The 16,935-nt window shown below is 36.8% G+C and overlaps 1 protein-coding gene across 10 annotated transcripts in view; it reads left to right on the forward strand.

Moving 5' to 3' along the window:
* Positions 1–16,935, forward strand: part of Clock (clock circadian regulator) — an 82,786-nt gene that overhangs the window by 25,883 nt on the left and 39,968 nt on the right. For 7 of the 10 annotated variants that reach the window (XM_085691755.2, XM_085691753.2, XM_085691759.2 and 4 more), the window contains 5 exons: positions 4,819–4,908; positions 7,492–7,551; positions 7,771–7,919; positions 10,648–10,739; positions 16,468–16,557. In XM_085691755.2, the coding sequence (XP_085547881.1) occupies positions 4,862–4,908; positions 7,492–7,551; positions 7,771–7,919; positions 10,648–10,739; positions 16,468–16,557 (438 nt within the window). In that variant the 5' untranslated portion in view covers positions 4,819–4,861. Of the gene's footprint in view, positions 1–4,818; positions 4,909–7,491; positions 7,552–7,770; positions 7,920–10,647; positions 10,740–16,467; positions 16,558–16,935 lie in introns of those variants that run through there. The other 3 variants (XM_085691757.2, XM_085691760.2, XM_048415049.3) reach the window with 3 other exon arrangements.

The following is a 16,935-nucleotide window of genomic DNA, read 5'->3' on the forward strand; positions in this document are numbered from 1 at the left end:
ATCATTTCTCTTTCAATAAGCAAAAATTAAATAAATAAATTAAGTAAATAAAAAATGGTGACATCATGATGTGTTGGTCAGCATTCGGCCACCTTGACAAAACACCCAAAATAAACACCTTTTTTAAAAAAGGAGGATGGGTTAGCTTGACTCATTGTTTCAGAGGATTCGGTCTCCAGCCACTTGATGTCATTGCTGTGATGAGCCTGACGTCATGTGCTCAAGCTGCTCACTTTGTACTCAGAAAAGATACTAGGGTGCTGCTAACTTCATTCCTCCAACATTTTACCTTCTGACATAGCTAGGAACTAAGCCTTCATCACATGAGATTTGGCTGCAAGGCGCCATTTGAAATCAAACCATGTCACCTAGGGTGAGAAAACAGAGACCCTAGTTTCTGAAAACAGAGACCTAGGGAATCATCAGGGTGATACTGAATACTGATCCCAAGATGACAGCACTGTTCTTGGGTACAGATAACAGATATTTGAGAATAGATTAGCAAGTTCTGGAGGAAACAGTTGGAAAATGGTGAGAAGTTAATGTATATGAAGGTAAAGAAAGTATATTTAGATAGTCATGAGTCTGTAGTAAATCAGCAACAAGTATGTGCAAAACCAGATAAGCGGTAAAGGAGAAAAGCTTTCCTCCTTCTGTGATAAACACTGTGACCAAGGCAACTGTGAAAGAAAGCATTTTATTGGGTTTACAGTTCCAACGTGTTAAGAGTTCATGGTGGCTGCAGGAATAGCTGAGAACTCACATCTCAAACCACATTCGGGAGTAGGGAATGGCAGGAAGCTTTTAAGACACGAAGCCTGACCCTCCCTATGATAAAACCCCCAAGGCCACATCCTTCCCAAATAGTTCTACCAACTGGGGACCAAGTATTCAAATACATGAGCCAGTGGTAAACAAACAATCTCTTTCAGACTTCTGGAGCAGCTAACTACAGGGAAAACTACTCAGAAGGGGAAATTTAATGTGGACTAGAAGACTGAGGCTTAGCTGTGAATCACATTTACAGTTGTAAATATGAACTTAGCAGTTGGGAGGGGTGTATGTTTTTAATGTCAAAAAGAAAAAAAAGGTGAAAAAGATTGCTCAGCAATTGTCTCAGTTGGGTTATCTATTGATATGATTAAAATCATGACCTGCATAAACTTGGAGAGGAGAGGATTTATTTCAGTATCACACTCCGCTACTGAGCGACGTCAAGGTAGGAACCTGGAGTAAGAACTGAAGCAGAGGCGGTAGAGGAATGCTGTTTCCTGGCTTGTTCGTCGGGGCTTGCTCAGACTGCTTTCTTACACACCACCTGCCCAAGGGTGGCATTGGCTGTGTTATCCCACAGTCTCTAAATAAGAAAATATCCCCGTAGGCTGACATAAGGCCAGTCTTAGAGTGGCATTTTCTCAATTATGGTTCCTTCCTGTAGCTCCTGTGTAGTTGACCAAAAAAACAAAAACAAAAACCAGCCAAGAAAGTGATTAAGATTTTTGCCTGCTCTTCCAGAGGATTCAGGTTTATTCAGTAGCTAACTTTGATTGGTGGCTTACAGGCACCTGCAACTATAGACCCAGGGGATTTTATGCCCCGTTTTAGCCTCTGAGGGCACTTCACTAGTGTGGTGCACATATGTGCATATATACAAGCAGGCAAAACACCCATTCACAGAAAAATAAATGAATTAAAGTTTTAAAAAAATACCCCTGCTCCCTAAAAACAGTGCTTTTCAGTAGAATTAAGTAGAAGATGCCTAAAAATCTAGACACTTTTGAGAACCAAAGAGGCTAATTTAAATACATTGGGACAATTATGACTATCTAGGCACTCTATCTGAAAATGAAGGAATCAAAATTAACAGAAGACGTTCGCAGTAGCAGGTTTGTTACTGAAAGGAAGTGGAAACTGGGTCAGAACAAAGGGCTTCTGATTTTATAGTAAATTTCTTACAACCACTCAACTGTGTAAAGTTCATCCCCGTGTGTGCATGTGGGAAAAAAAAACTAAATTGTAAAATAAAAGAATGAACCGGACATTGAGATCACAGTTGTTTTCCTGGGGAAAGGGACAAAAAAATTAATGACAATAGCTGAAGAAGGTTGATCGACCAAGAGAAGTGAGGTTTTATTTTATTGGTCTCTTAAAGTTCAGAAGTACGGTGCTAATATTGATCAATGGCAGCAGTTGGAAAGGAAAGCCTGTGGTGGGTGACAGCAGATGGGATTCAGAAAGACAGTAGTGTAATGCCAGTAATAATACACTGCACGGTTTATTTTTAAAACAGAATCCTTTTTATGTGAAGGATTCTATTCCAAAGATGGACTGCCAGACACTGAGATCGTCTCTAATTCTGTGCACTGCTCTGTACTGAAGTAGGAGTTGCTTCTGTGTTTACCCCATTTAAATTGTTCATAGTTTTTTTCATTTAATGCTGCCTGCCCATTCCCTGGTAAGCTTGCATTTAAAGCTGGTTTTAAAGTAGTATTTACACACAAGTACTTGTGCCCTCAGTACCCTGTCATCATGAAATAGTAACACGATACATGCTCACCTGCTAAATCTGTGATTTAGAGTTCAAGGAGCTTATGGAAAGGAACATTTAATTCCTAGCTTAACTTGATCTTTTTGCATTTTGGTGAATTGTGCATTTAAGTAATTGCAACTGATCCTTTTGAAGACACATTGCCTATCATTCTGGGCTATTAATGTCAATACTTTATAAAAATAAATAAATGTTATTTTATATGAGTAGACTGTGTACTTGGAATTTCTCTTGAGCTTGTGTAGGGAAATGTTATGATGTCTAAAATGCAACCTTTCTGATGAGCAACTGTGACTCTAACTTGTCATTAAAACCCTGGGTTATTGGGTGGGTTTTGTGTTTGTGTGTGTCTGTTTCTTTATTACCACAGCATTCTGTTGCTTTGACACTCTTCAAAAAGATTTGTTCTGGAGGTAATTTAATCCTACTTATTTTATTCCCTTCATTTTTCTCTTAAATAAAATATATTTGTCAGTTGGCTGGAAAAGTAGAATAAAGATTGTGAGCTTCCCTTGAGTGTGTGGTCTTGAGTGTGTAGCTATGAGTAAGCATAGGCTGAGCAAATTTTTTGAAAATTATTGTTGATGGTAACAGAGGATAGCTTAATAGAAGGTTGATCTTCTAAGCCATTGTGCTTACTCATTTTGTACATAGACAGCAGTGTCCTTCCTGATAGGTTTGTCATAAACCCCACCCCGTTGTTTGTCCCGTTTTCTCCTTTTTGACAGTTAAGCATGCTAATGGCTTACTAAATGAATGACATATAAGACAGAGATTTGGCCCCTTAGTTTTGAAACTATATTTTATATGCGTTTTCCGCTGTCCTTTTTATTTTAGTAATAGAACCAGCATCTGTTATTACCATTGCCCTTTCTTGGGATCTAGAAGGTGGACGTAGGTAAACCTGAGTAGTCTGAAGCTGTGTTCCCTCTTGTGGTACTAACCCAGACACTTGGAGTCACAGTGTTCTTTATGCTGTTGATCACCTCTGATCATTATCTTGTAAGAATTCAGTCTTCTCAGTCTCATTTTGTTACCTAACCATATAGACAGTGCAGTGACAGTGCGGTGTCGTTTTCAAGGGCTGTCTCTCCTCCTCTTTTGGAGCTACATCTGAAAACAATGATAGAATGTTTTAGACTCTCCTGTTAACCAACATACCTTTAAATACCTGTGGTTTAGATAGAATTACATGCTAATTTATATTATTTTATAAATTCTAAATAAAGGAAACAACAATATAAATTTCTTAAACCTCAAAAATTAGGATGTTAATAAATCAGATCATTTGTTAATCAGTAACTCACGGCTTGAGATAAAACTGCTTTATAAAGGAATTTTAGGCTGTGACTCAGTTTGAAAGCAGTGCGTTTTAAGATTTAATTACTTAAAGGTGTGAAACACTTCAAGATACTTATTTTCTCTGCTTGATTTGTCTTCTCCTGAACTTTCCTGAAGCCCCTTTAGGTGCTAGTGATTAAGACTCTAAACTATGACATGCCTATGAAGAAAATGAGCTCTAGATTTTCTCAAGTGCGGTGTTGTAGCTCATGCCTGTGCGGTGTCAGACCATCTCTCTGCTCTTTAGAGCCCTCCCAGCCGTCATCTCTTTGTGTCCTGTGGTCTGTTGCTTCTTAGACTTGAGCAGTCACAGCAGTCAGTGAGGATCCTGGTAGAAATGTGGGTTTTCAGATGATGAGGATGCTTCCTGCCTCTGCACCATATTTTCAGTAACAAGTCTTGCCCCATGACAGGACTTGTTACCTCAGGCTTCCCTCTGTAATTCTCACAGATACTCTTGATTGATTCTGGTCTCGGTGATGCCGCTGGACAATATAGGCTTCACAGTGTATCTTATTAGAGTTGCTTAGATACCTGTCTCCTTGCTCATTACAGATTTTTACCTGTAGAGCTTAGCCTCTCATCTTTATTGGTACTAGGCCTACCTTGCTGTTTAACAGAAAATAGAATCTCAACAAGTATTTATTAAATAGTATTATTGCAGCCAGTTTATAGTTATGCAAAGTGTATACTGGATATTAAAAATGACATTTCTGTTATTTTAGAGAAAGACATTAAATGTGAGTTTGAATCTTTTCCACATTCGTTTTAGAAGAAAAAAATCTCAAATATTCTCCATCCAAAGATAATTTGCTCAAAAATAATGCACTAGCTTCATTTTGAAGTCTGCACAGTAACTTACAGTAGTCTCGAGATTACTTTGTAGAAGTGCTTTAGAAAATTCATAACCATTTCTTTTTTCTCCCAAGGAGAAATACAAATGTCTACCGCAAGACGAAAACGCAATGTGTTATGTTGTTTACCGTAAGCTGTAGTAAGATGAGCTCAATTGTTGACAGGTATGTTTTTTAAATTCACTATTAGAGTAATGTTCTTAAGTGTTAGTGCTTAATCATAATTGCCATTATATTCAGTTTCTACATAGAACAAATAAATAGTAAGAAAGTATGTTAGTAGTTTTAAAAGCCAAAGTGGATTGCTTAGGACTTATGTCACAAATGAGTCCTTATTCTTAATTTTGGGAATTTTGGTCAACCGAAGAAACAATAATGCTTGTAGATGATTCCCTGGCCCCTTTTAGACTCTAGGATCAAGTCTATTGGTGCCACCTCTATCCCTGCAAGCATCTTAGCACTTGTGACTGGTAAGACATAGTTGTTACTAGGATCATTAGTTCATTAGTTAGTTTTTAATCTTTGTATATAAGTCTTTGAGAAAATATAAACTTGTTTGTTTATTTCTTTGACTGTAAAACTGCTGGTTGGTTTTTTTTGTTTGTTTGTTTTTGGTGCTGGAATTGTCAACCAAGGCCTAATGTGTACTAGTCAAAGAGCCTTACCACTGAGCTACCTCTCCAGCCTTGTTTCTAAGACTCTTTGTTATGTTGTTGTTTTCATTCTAACACCTCTAACATTTGACGTGTCTTAAAATTCACTTCTCAGACTTCATTTGGTAGCTTCTTTTCTTCTTTCTTTACTTCCTTTCCCCTACTTCCCCTTCTTTCTCCTTCCCCCTTTTTCCCTTCCCTTTCTTTCCCTCCCTCCCTCCCTTTTTCCCTTCTTTCCACATAAAGATGAACCTTACAAATGTATAGAATCTTTTATATTATTTCATTGAATTGCTTAGATCCTCAAGGTTTTGAAGATAGAGGTCAGGGATTAGCCAGCTTGTTTAATTATGGTTACATAATTCACTGTATGACGATTCCAGTTCTTTAAGGATTTTGTAAATAGATTTGTATGTAGAGTAGTTGTTGATATCTGAAGGCAGCTTTTCTTCTTTTCTGATTAAACAAAGATATATCATGTATTAGAGCATAAGACTTAAAGGCAAGGAATGTCCTTAGAGAGGAGCCTTCACTGTGACCCTAGCTTTGGATTAAGGCGTTGTCTCCTTCTTGAAAAGACACACCAGTCATCTAAAAGGCTTGAAAACGAGTGGGTGATGAGTTCCTTTTCTATACTTTATAGTGTTTGGGATGACACCTGTGTGTTTAGAGATAAAGCAGTGATTATTAATATGTGTTTCTTATATCTGAATATTATAATATTTATAGACTCGCTCGTCAGAAAAAGTATAACCATGTAGGGTTTTTAAAATAAGTTCCCAGGCATAAATGGACTGCTTCAGGTCTATTCATGAGCCTCCATAAAACACAATTTACAATCTCAAAATGAGGCTAAAAGACGCCTCAAAGGCTATTATTGATCTTCAGAAACCACAGCAGGATTTGACTGAATGGTGTGACTGGTGAGTTCATGTAGAAGTTATAGTCATCAGAAACTTGGCTATCACTCCTTAGTTTTAAGACTCAGCTTCTAGTGCTCTTGATGTAATTTGTTAGACTTTCCCCCAGGTCTCAGCTGTCCTCTTCTTGTCACTTAAATCTTCGCTTAATGTTCCCATTATATAAGTCCTTCCTAACCACTCAGACTAAAGCAACCACCCAGGGTTGCTTAGTTGATTTTCTGTTGCCACAATAAAACACTGTGACCAAAGCAGCTTATAAACATTTAGTTTGGGACTACAGAGGGTGATCTAGACCATGACTGTTGTAGCGGGGAGCCTGGAGCAGTAGCTGAGGCTTGCATGTTGAAATAATATCCATGGGAGGGGTAGCAAAAGGGAGAGAGAAAGAATGAAAGTGAGCTTAGGAGGAATAGCATGGGCTTTTGAAACTCCACAGCCCACCCTGCCAGGGACATGCATCCTCCAAAAAGGCCACACCTCCTAATCTTTACCAAACAAATCTACCAAATGAGGACCAAGCATTCAAGTACATGAGCTTTTGGGGATCAGTCTCATTCAAAACCACCCTCCTTTAGAAATAAGGCCTGTTGCCACACATTTCCATGTGTGTCTCTGTAACAGAAGATGAAGAAGAGGAGAGCAGCTGTTAGCCCTGTCTGCTCTTCTGTTACAGTTTACTGTGTACTGTGCTAGTACACAGCCTGCCACCTGAGTGCTAGTCAGTATCTGTTCAGTGGGTCAAAAATGCTAAGTTCATGAGCTAGTAGTTATTAGGATGTTTATGAGTAGTGGTGTGTTTAAAAGTGACTATCTGAAAAGGTTTTTTAAGTTATGGTATTATAGTTAATATATTCCAGATGGGTAGTTTAATATAAGGACATTTCATACTGGCATTTGACAGGTTTTCAGTAGATATTAAAATTTTGAAATATGATATTTAAACTAACTAAGTTCTTATTTAGCCTGATATATACACATAGCTGAGTATAACTTTTTAAAATTCACGCCCGGACACTAAAAGTATAATTAAACATAATTAAACTTTTATTAAAAAATAAGTTGGTGGTTCCTGAGCTTGTATTTATTTGATCTCTTCACCTTGGAATCAGGTCAGTCTGAATGGATTCACCTCTCCCTCTTACTAAGTCGTTTCATTTTGTTTTCTCTTGTAGAGATGACAGTAGTATTTTTGATGGATTGGTGGAAGAAGATGACAAGGACAAAGCAAAAAGGTAGTTAGCTGTGAAGTAGAAAATAGTAAATAATGTATAATACTTAAAGTAAAAAAGCTTAAACTATCAGTATGCAGTTTAGAAATTGAACTATCTCCTGACTTTTTGAAAAGTAAGTTTGAATATATTATGTCATGTCCAAATTGGACACTGCATTAAACTATTTGTGTAATTAAATAGATTATGTAAAAACTACACATTTAATTTCTTTTTTCCTAGAGTATCTAGAAACAAATCTGAAAAGAAACGTAGAGATCAATTCAATGTTCTCATTAAAGAGCTTGGATCTATGCTTCCTGGTAATGCTAGAAAGATGGACAAGTCCACTGTTTTGCAGAAGAGTATTGACTTTTTACGCAAACATAAAGGTAAAATACTGACTTTGTAAATTGGGTATGGTTTTTATAGCAGACTCTCTCTTAGAAAATATGAGTTATATGATGTTTAAGGTAAAGAAGAAAAGATTCCTAGTATGTTCTTTCTTTCATTCAACAAGCATTTAGTTGTTTTTTTATTCTAGGTCCTTATGAAGTTAGGATGACTTCCTTGGCTCTCAACTTAAGCAAGGGGAGACAAATGTGTAAACATATAATTAAAATACAGATGAGTAATTATTATGAACTATAAGCTTGAGAAGCACATTTTGTCATGATTTTTTTTAATCATAAAGAATGTTTTAAGGTGTACAAATAAGTATTTTTTTTAGCTAAATCTTTTAGGTTAGGCAAGTGAAAGTGTTTTACACAAAGGAAGTATTGTGCAAAAGTGGGAGAGCAGAGAGGTTTGATTGTGACTGAATGTGTTTGTGTTGGAAGGCTGGAGGTGTTATCAGGTCACGTGAGGTTGTTGCAGGCCATTTTTAAAGGTCATTTCAGTGTATGTCTAGGAAGTAAACATTACATCTAAAAGTATTTGTTACTAGAAGAAAATCATCTTCACTAAATCAGTCATGGAAAAAGAAACTTTAAAGTATTTGATATTTAGGTGGTGGAGATAGTAAACTGAAGCTAGAGAAGGATATTTGCTTTTTTAGATGAAGGAAAACTGCAGAACTTCTCAGGAAGACAGATGCTAACTGCTGCCTTTTTCATTTTCTTCACCACCTTTGTAGTCCATTGCTAGGCTCGTTTGTGCGCCACTGCTCTCTGAAATGTGTTCGTTTACTGACATTGCCCACCCATCCCCAGTCCAGCAGAAGTTTTTTTCTTCTTTACTCTCCGTAGAGTTAGAACTGGTGATCTTGATCTGCCCGCTACTGACTTCATGGCTTCCATACTCTGCTGCTGCTTCCCCTTCCTGTCTGGCCCTCTCTCCTCTTCCCTTCTCTGCTCTCTAAATGGGATGTTTCTCAAGGCTTATCCTTGTGATCTTATTTTCTCAACCCTCTTTCCTGTGGGTGACTCATTGTATGACTGCAGCTGCTGTGCGTCTGTAAGCACTAATGAATCTTTGTTTTCAGATGCAGAATTTCCATCCTTGTATTTCTAGTTAACTTACAGACACCACTTTCCATGTGTCCAAACTCAGTTCCTCTAAAATGGAATTCATTTTCATGTTGTCAAGTCAGTTTTTCCTAAACTGACTTTTTCCATTTTTATACCATTTGGTTAGGTTCCCAGGACTCAAACATGAAAATACTTTGGGAATGTTTTCGTTTGTCTTAGCATCATATCACATATGCCATATTCTCTCCTGATTCTTTTGTAAATGTGTCAGTCACTTAGATTGAACCTCTTTGTAAATGATGTCCTTGCTGACTTGGTCTCCCTTTGTATAATGGCACTCTCAGAAACCAGTGCCTTAAACATCGTAGAGCTCCGTAAATGATTGTTGAATGAAATAAATTGAAATGCATACATTTCCACCCTCTGAAAATAGAACATTAATTTTGGCATTATCTAGATTTTGCCCCCAAAATTGAATGTATAATTCTCACAAAAATGAAATTTGTGGTAAATTTCAGGGACATTTTAAAAGTATTTATTTATCTAACATAGACCTGTATTAACTAACCCTTAATAAATTAGTGTATATTGTTATATATATAATTGACAACAGTTTAAAGAGCCTGACTGTATAGTAGCTGTACTTTTAGTTCCCTGTCGTAGTTCAGTGTAGTCATCATTTGTAATCACCAAACTTGTTATATCAGTATGATATATTTAAATATCCGGTAACAAAACATTAAAATAATATAATCCATACTTTTCACTATAAAGTAAGGTAGAGTACAGCCTATCACATTGATCTTTAATTTGTATGATTGTTGTAGTATATCTTTATCTAAAATGGAAAAAAATGTTGAGGCATGGTGGTGTTTGAAGCCAAGACAGAAGAGTTGTAAGTTTGAAGCCAGCCTGAAATACATAGTAAGACTGTGTTTTAAAAATAAAAGAAAATATACTTGTTAAACAGCAAATAGTTCATACTTTACTATTTATGATAACATTTTTATAACTGAATCTGTTTGCTGTAGCAAAATGAAGGAGTCATGTGGTAAATATGTGTGCTGTGCCAGAGGCCCCATTGACTTGGGCAAACTCCACATAGTTAGGAGCATTAAAATGATGCTGAGCAAGTCACTCTGCAAGCGTTGTTACTTTCTGTGAAATTCTGGCCCCAAATCCTCATTTAGTCTCCTAAGATTAGAAAAAATCTTTTTGCCTGGCAAAAATAAGTCCTTTTTGTTGAAAACAGACTGGCTGACCCCATTGGCAACTTTGCTTTGAGCTGACTCCTTATCTCTACTCGAGATATTACCATTTGAATGGCAAGGAAGCCAAGGTAAAAAATTTTCTCAAAATGTTTGGAATAATCTTGGTGTAATCTGCTTATTTCTATTGCTAATTATGTCAGGTCGGAAACAGTTAGGCCTGTCGCCCACAGCGCATATCAAAACTGTACCCTCGCCCACCCAATAAAATCTCCAAAGAAATTGATACTAAATGGTCCAGACCAAGTTCTAGAAGATAACATTTCACATTTTCAAACCCTGGCCTCCTGTGCTTGTCGTTGACTAGGAAGAGAAGGCGACTTGTAGGGTTTTGTGCTCTCCAGTGGTTAGAGTTTGCTGCTAATGTGTCAATCTGTTTACAGAAATCACTGCACAGTCAGATGCTAGTGAAATTCGACAGGACTGGAAACCTACATTCCTTAGTAATGAAGAGTTTACACAATTAATGTTAGAGGTATGTCCAGATTTAATTTTTGAAAGTTTTATTTCTCTAAATTTTTAACAGTGATTAATTTTAGTATAGTTTTAGTAGCATGAATATTGAAAAGTTTTAATTCAGTGTAAATGTAATAAGCTCTATTTGTGTATAATTACAGTTGATCAGTGTATTGATCAAGTATTTTAAATAGATAATGCCATGTGGTAGAAAAATACCAAATTTCTTATTTTCATTATTTGAAATTTTGAGGTGCCTTCATACAGTTCAGAAATCTGTAGCTACTGAGTCGTCAGCCTGAGATGCCCACTCCATCCTGACAAAGCGTAGCGTGCGCTATCACATCAAACACGGTTGTCAGTTGTGCATGTTTTACTCCAGCTGTGCCGTCACGGCTTGGATTCCGCAGTCCTGGAGGCAGGCAGTCCAGTAAGAGAGAGCTCTTGAGTCTAGTTTGTGGGTGGTCTTCTTGCTATGCCATGGCATGAAGATATGCTGTATAGGAACTCTCAAGGACTCTCTTATGGGGACACTAATTTTATTTTGGAGGCGTCATCTTTATAACCAAATCACCTCCTATCTGCTTCCTCCCAATGCAACATAATGGGAAATTAGGTTTCAACATAAATTTTGTAGGACACAGCATTTAGTCCTACTAGACATCTGTGTAAAATGACCACAAATTGTAATAAAAATGATGTATTTTTCAAATGAAAATATGTTAAAAGGTAATCATTCTGTAAATAGAAATGTTTAAAAGAAAGTGAGCAGATGTTCTTCTGTTACAGAATTGCTTTTAAAAATAATTTAGGACAGCTTTTGCTTGTATGCTGACCGTAATATCTCCTGCCAGATGTAATGCACATAAATTTTGTAACACTCATACCCAAAAGCTTTACTTTTCTACTCTTTTATCTTTTCCTACATAGAGTAATAAAATTATCATTTATGCAAGAAGCTGGTCAGAATTTAGTACCAAGTTTCATGAAAATTTAAAATAGCAAATAGGTGGTTTGCTTTGTAGTTAACAGTGATAAGAAAACTCAAGAAGGTATGGCAGAGTCATTGGGGTGAGTCAGGGCTATTGTGGCTATCTTGGGCAGCATGTACAGAAATCATAGATGTATGAAATGAAATTATTAGGTAATTTCATGTATCACGTGTATGTATATAATGCTTATGTTGCAAATATTTTTTTTTTCTTTTTTGTACCACTAGAGTCTGAAGTAAGGCAGAACATTTTTCAGTAAGGGGCTTTTGTTTCTTTGATTATACTTTGGGGTGTAACAATTAGTGAACTGTATTTGTGTGTTTACCAGAAATTATTAAAATTTGTTAAAGTATAAGTGTAGCATAAGCATTTAAACTTATACTTTAAAACTGAAGGGTACTTTTCTCCTGGTTAACTCCGCCAGTTCCCAGACATGCTTTAAGAAGGTGTTTGAAGCGGGAACAGGGCCTCTCCAACTCTTTTACTGGCCCCTAAGACCCCACTTCTCATGCTGAGTCATCTTGCCCAGCCTTAATACATAGGAAGGTGCTCAGTCTTCCTGCAACTTGCTATGCCATGTGTTACTGATACTCAGAGGAGACCTGCCCATTCCTGGGTGGAGATGGAAGAGGAGAAGATTGCAGGGAGGCCGATGGGGAAGGTGGGGGAGGCTATGGCTGGAAAGTGATATTTTTTAAAAAGTGAGATAAGGAAATTCAGGAGCAAAGTTGTCAGGAAATGTGCCCATGTCACATAGGTAGACAAATGCTTCTGGGATGTGTAAGCATGCTGTGCCTTCAGCCACCATTATGTGCAGTAGCTTTAAAACTCATTAATTAGTGTACAGTTGAGGTCCAACTCGAGGAACAGTCTTATTTTTACTTGTTTTTTCCTCTTAAAAGAAGTTTGACGTACAAAAGTATCTATCTATCTATCTATCTATCTATCTATCTATCTATCTATCTATCTATGTTTGTGAAAGGATACACACAAGCTAGTCTACAACAAGAAAGAAAATGACTCATTTTATAATCCTAGTGCAATTTGTCATTCAATAAGATTTTCTGTGTTATAAACTGCTTTTATTGGCATAAAAGTTTGCCATAATTCAAAAATTATTTATTTTGTTAATAATCTTAATGCACCTGCTTTACTAACAGGCTAAATGCATCCAGGTTTTTTTCTTTATAATAGGAAGCTTTTATATTAGTTACTAAGGTGCGTGTACTACATACCAGATAACTATCAAAGGAAAATAAGCCAAAAATTCTAGTGATGATATGACATACAAACAGAGAAAATATATTAAGAACTTGAAAATGTAAGTTAATTCTTTATAACTATCCTCAGAGTTTAGATTCACATAACTGAACAATGTTGTATTTACTTTGAATATGTAAAAAAATCCTTTTAATTTTTTGTTATATCTATCCCTATCCATCTATCTGTCTATCTGCCTGTGGTTCCGTTCTTGCCCCAGCGCACATGTGGAGGGCAGAAGACAACTTATGGGACTTGGTTCTCTCTTCTTACCAGGTGGATTATGGAGATCAAGCTCAAGTTGCCAGGCCTAGTAGCAAGCACTTTTACCCACTTAACTATTTTAGTAGCCCAAATATTTTAGTTTATTTTTATGTATTGAGTAAGTGTATTTTTAAAAAGTAAAAGACTAAGGTGAAGGGTGTGTATATAGGTGTGTATCTTATCCTTAATCCAGATGTTTGCACACATGTGATTTCACATGCTTCAAGTCTGCAGTTTTCTGATTGAATATGAAAATTTTAATCATAACTTAGAATTGGATTTGTTGAGAAAATAGTCTGATTTTGTTTGGATAAACTTTGTTTGGATAAGACTATGATGTAGTTGTGTTACATTTAAGTAATCATGTTGATTACATTAAAGCTGAGTAGGCCCTTTCTGTTTTCAGCTGAATTTCAGATATATGCTTTATCTTACAATGTTAGCATTGTGGTACTGAAGCTTAGTCTATCTACTTAACATGTTGGCACTGCTGGTAGAGGAGTTTAGACCATCCATTTAATATGTTAGCATTACTGGTACAGGAGTTTATACCATCTGCTTAACATGTTGGCATTGCTGGTATTGGACTTTAGACCATCTGCTTAACATGTTAGCATTACTGGTACAGGAGTTTAGACCATCTACTTAACATATTAGTGTTGCTGGTATAGGAGTTTTAGATAATTTAGCTGAGCTTGTTCATTATTGACCATGCCCAGAGAAGTTGAAGCTTGCTTATCTCCCAAAAGTTAATTCATGTCATAACTAGAACTTAGGTCTTAATACTTCTGTTGCCTCTCTTAACTCTTTGAATGCATCTGTGCCTCCCCAAGCCTCCCCCCCCCCATCTATTGCCTGAGGAGTAATTTACTACAAGACCTGGGAGTAGGCATCTTAGGACAGAGTCATCTTGTTAGAGTCATCTCTGGTTGTATACTGTTTTCCCCTTGGCAGCTCATAGTCTTCCTTGTAGTTTACAAGACAAGGGCTCACAATATGTGTCAGCCTTGTCTTTGCTGAACATCTATAGGGAACTTCTGTACCCTCCCTAGAACTGACATTCTTATCTTCCACAAACTAAATAATCACTGTTACCAAGAAGATACCTAGATGAAAGTAATGGTGTAAGTAATGAACAGTTCTCCTTCGTTCATACAGTAAGAGGACAGAGATGATCACAGCTGCCCGTCATGATATGGGGATGCTCTCTGCCTTATTCCACGTTTCTCCAATTACCCTTCTCAAGGAAATTTTATCCTCTACTCAGAAGATTTTCATGACTTGGCACAGTTGAAACTTTTCTTTGCAAGAGGAAAGAACAGGTTTCAGATCTAGGAGTGGGACTAAATGATTGAGCATTTTCATTTCAGTTCATTGTCTTCAGAGAGAAGCCCTGCAGTTCCTAGCAGTGTCTTCCCAGCATGAACAGATCATCACAATGAAAGATAACTTACTTTCAACACTGATAGTCTTTTCACATGAGAAAGCGTAGGTTTGTTTTCTTTACCCCAATTTGACTCTATTGACAGTAGCAATCAAATAATTACTGATAAAATTGTAATGAGGTGACACTTCAAGAGTTCCTTTAACTTCAAGATTTCAAACCCCCTCATTATCTAAAAACATATTTGTTTGAGTTATTCTGGAAAGTAAGAAACCATTCAAAGTGCCTTTTTTCTGGACCATATCTCTCCCCTAGAAGGAGAGAGGGGAAGGATACCTTTTTTGTACCTTCAACAGTTAGAGACTGGGAATATAGCTTCATGGTAGGGCACGTGCCTAGCATTCATGAGGCACTGCATCCATTTCCTAGCACTGCAAATAGCAATAATAATTGGCTCTGATGGCCTTCTTGAGTTCAAGGCCATTATGAGCATTGGAAGCTATCTCAAGACACCCCACCCCCAACCCCCAGTGCACACACACAAAATAAAAATTAAAGCCCAACTTGTACTGATTTCCTTTGCTCCTAGTCCCATCCTTTATGGGCTATCCTACTTTTCACTTGTACCAAGTGTGTTCATCTGTGCCCAGAAATAAGGATGAGTGAAACACACACAGTTTTCACCAGAGTTGGTGACCCTTTGAGGGAGCTATTTAACTAAATAACTTGCAACTTCTCCACTAGTGATCTTTCTCTCCTTTAACTTACAAATGTACTGGTTACCCTTTGCTTTATTCTTTTGGTACATGAGTCCTTTAAAATAATCCTTATTTTTTTTACCAGTTTTATGAGTGAGTTATAATAGCTCTTGTCAGCTTGTTCTAAGTTTGTTGTAAGTGACTTGCCTTCCTGTTGATGTTGCTCTTTGAAAATAACTAAACTGTTCCTTTTCTTGTTCCATGGCCTCTCTGATCTCACCGAACCGTCCCTCTTTCTTTCCAAGCTCTTTCCACACTGTATTCTGTCTTTTCTGTTTGTCTGGCTCTTTGCTCTCATATTTCAGTGATTCTTCCAAACCTTGTCTTTGGCCCATTTCTTTATTGAAGGTCTCACCTCTTCATTTAGCATTACTGTTCCTGTGGTTGTCAAAGGAAAGAAAGCACACTGAATCTCATATTTTCTGACATCTTTCCTGAAGATGTTTGTGTTTCTTAGCCCTTGGTTAATCTTTCTCTTTTCATATTGCTACTCATTTCATTCAGTGTCGTTAATTTCTTGATTATCCAAGATATGTTTTCTTGACTCAGTTCTCTGTTTTATATATTTCTTCTAGACTACTAGTATTGAAACACAGCTACCGCCTTACCTGTATAAAACCTTCTGTTGCCTTCCTTTATGTATAGAGTAAAGATATCTTTACCAACAATTTGGGCTTTACATGATTGTGCCTCAGGTTAGTTTGGGGAGGCTTAATTTCTTCTCCCTTCATTCTGTTCCTCCTGTTATAGTCCTACACTTAAGCACACACCTGTCTGTGTGTACTTTTTGAGATGTGACCATCTCCAGATGATCTGTACATACAATGTACGTCTGCAGCTAGAAAGGCAGAGCGTGGGTTATCTTATCTTTAGAAACCAGCTTCCAGTAGATAGCCAAAATGATACTTTTCCCTCAGAAAGATCTAAAGATGCCCAAAAATGAATACACTAAGGTATTGAAAGCAAATTAGCTGCCATTTTGACTGTACACTAAACATTCCCACAATAACTCTTTCGTCATTTTTCTTGTTTTTATTCATTAAAATGCTTTTTTCTTATCCCTTAACTGACCATTATGTTTAATTTCAGGCTCTTGATGGTTTTTTTTTAGCGATCATGACAGATGGAAGTATAATATATGTATCTGAGAGTGTAACTTCATTACTTGAACATTTACCAGTAAGTATAAAAACCCTATAATCTCTTTATTATTTAATGTCTACACAAAATATTAGAACGCACTAGGAAGTAGATCTTCAGAGTGATATTTGAACAGTGGTTGAGGGGTTGGGATTAAAACCCCAGATGTCTTTGTATTAGCATTGCCGTGTTTTCTCAGACCAGTCCTAAGGCCCCTATCCATAGTCCTTTAGCCTCTCTTGTTCTTCCCTTTGCATTCAAATGCTAATTTTGCAATGTTTTTCTTTTAGCTGATGAAAATACTGTATCAAACAAAAAACAAACAAAAACCTCCAACCAAATTTCTACTACACTTATTGCTATGAGGAAAACTCATAAATAATTTTCTCAAAAAAGTGACTTATAAAAACTGAAGTA

The sequence above is a fragment of the Myodes glareolus genome, chromosome 8 (genome assembly GCF_982192425.1).
Source record: "Myodes glareolus chromosome 8, mMyoGla1.1, whole genome shotgun sequence".
Taxonomy (NCBI): domain Eukaryota; kingdom Metazoa; phylum Chordata; class Mammalia; order Rodentia; family Cricetidae; genus Myodes; species Myodes glareolus.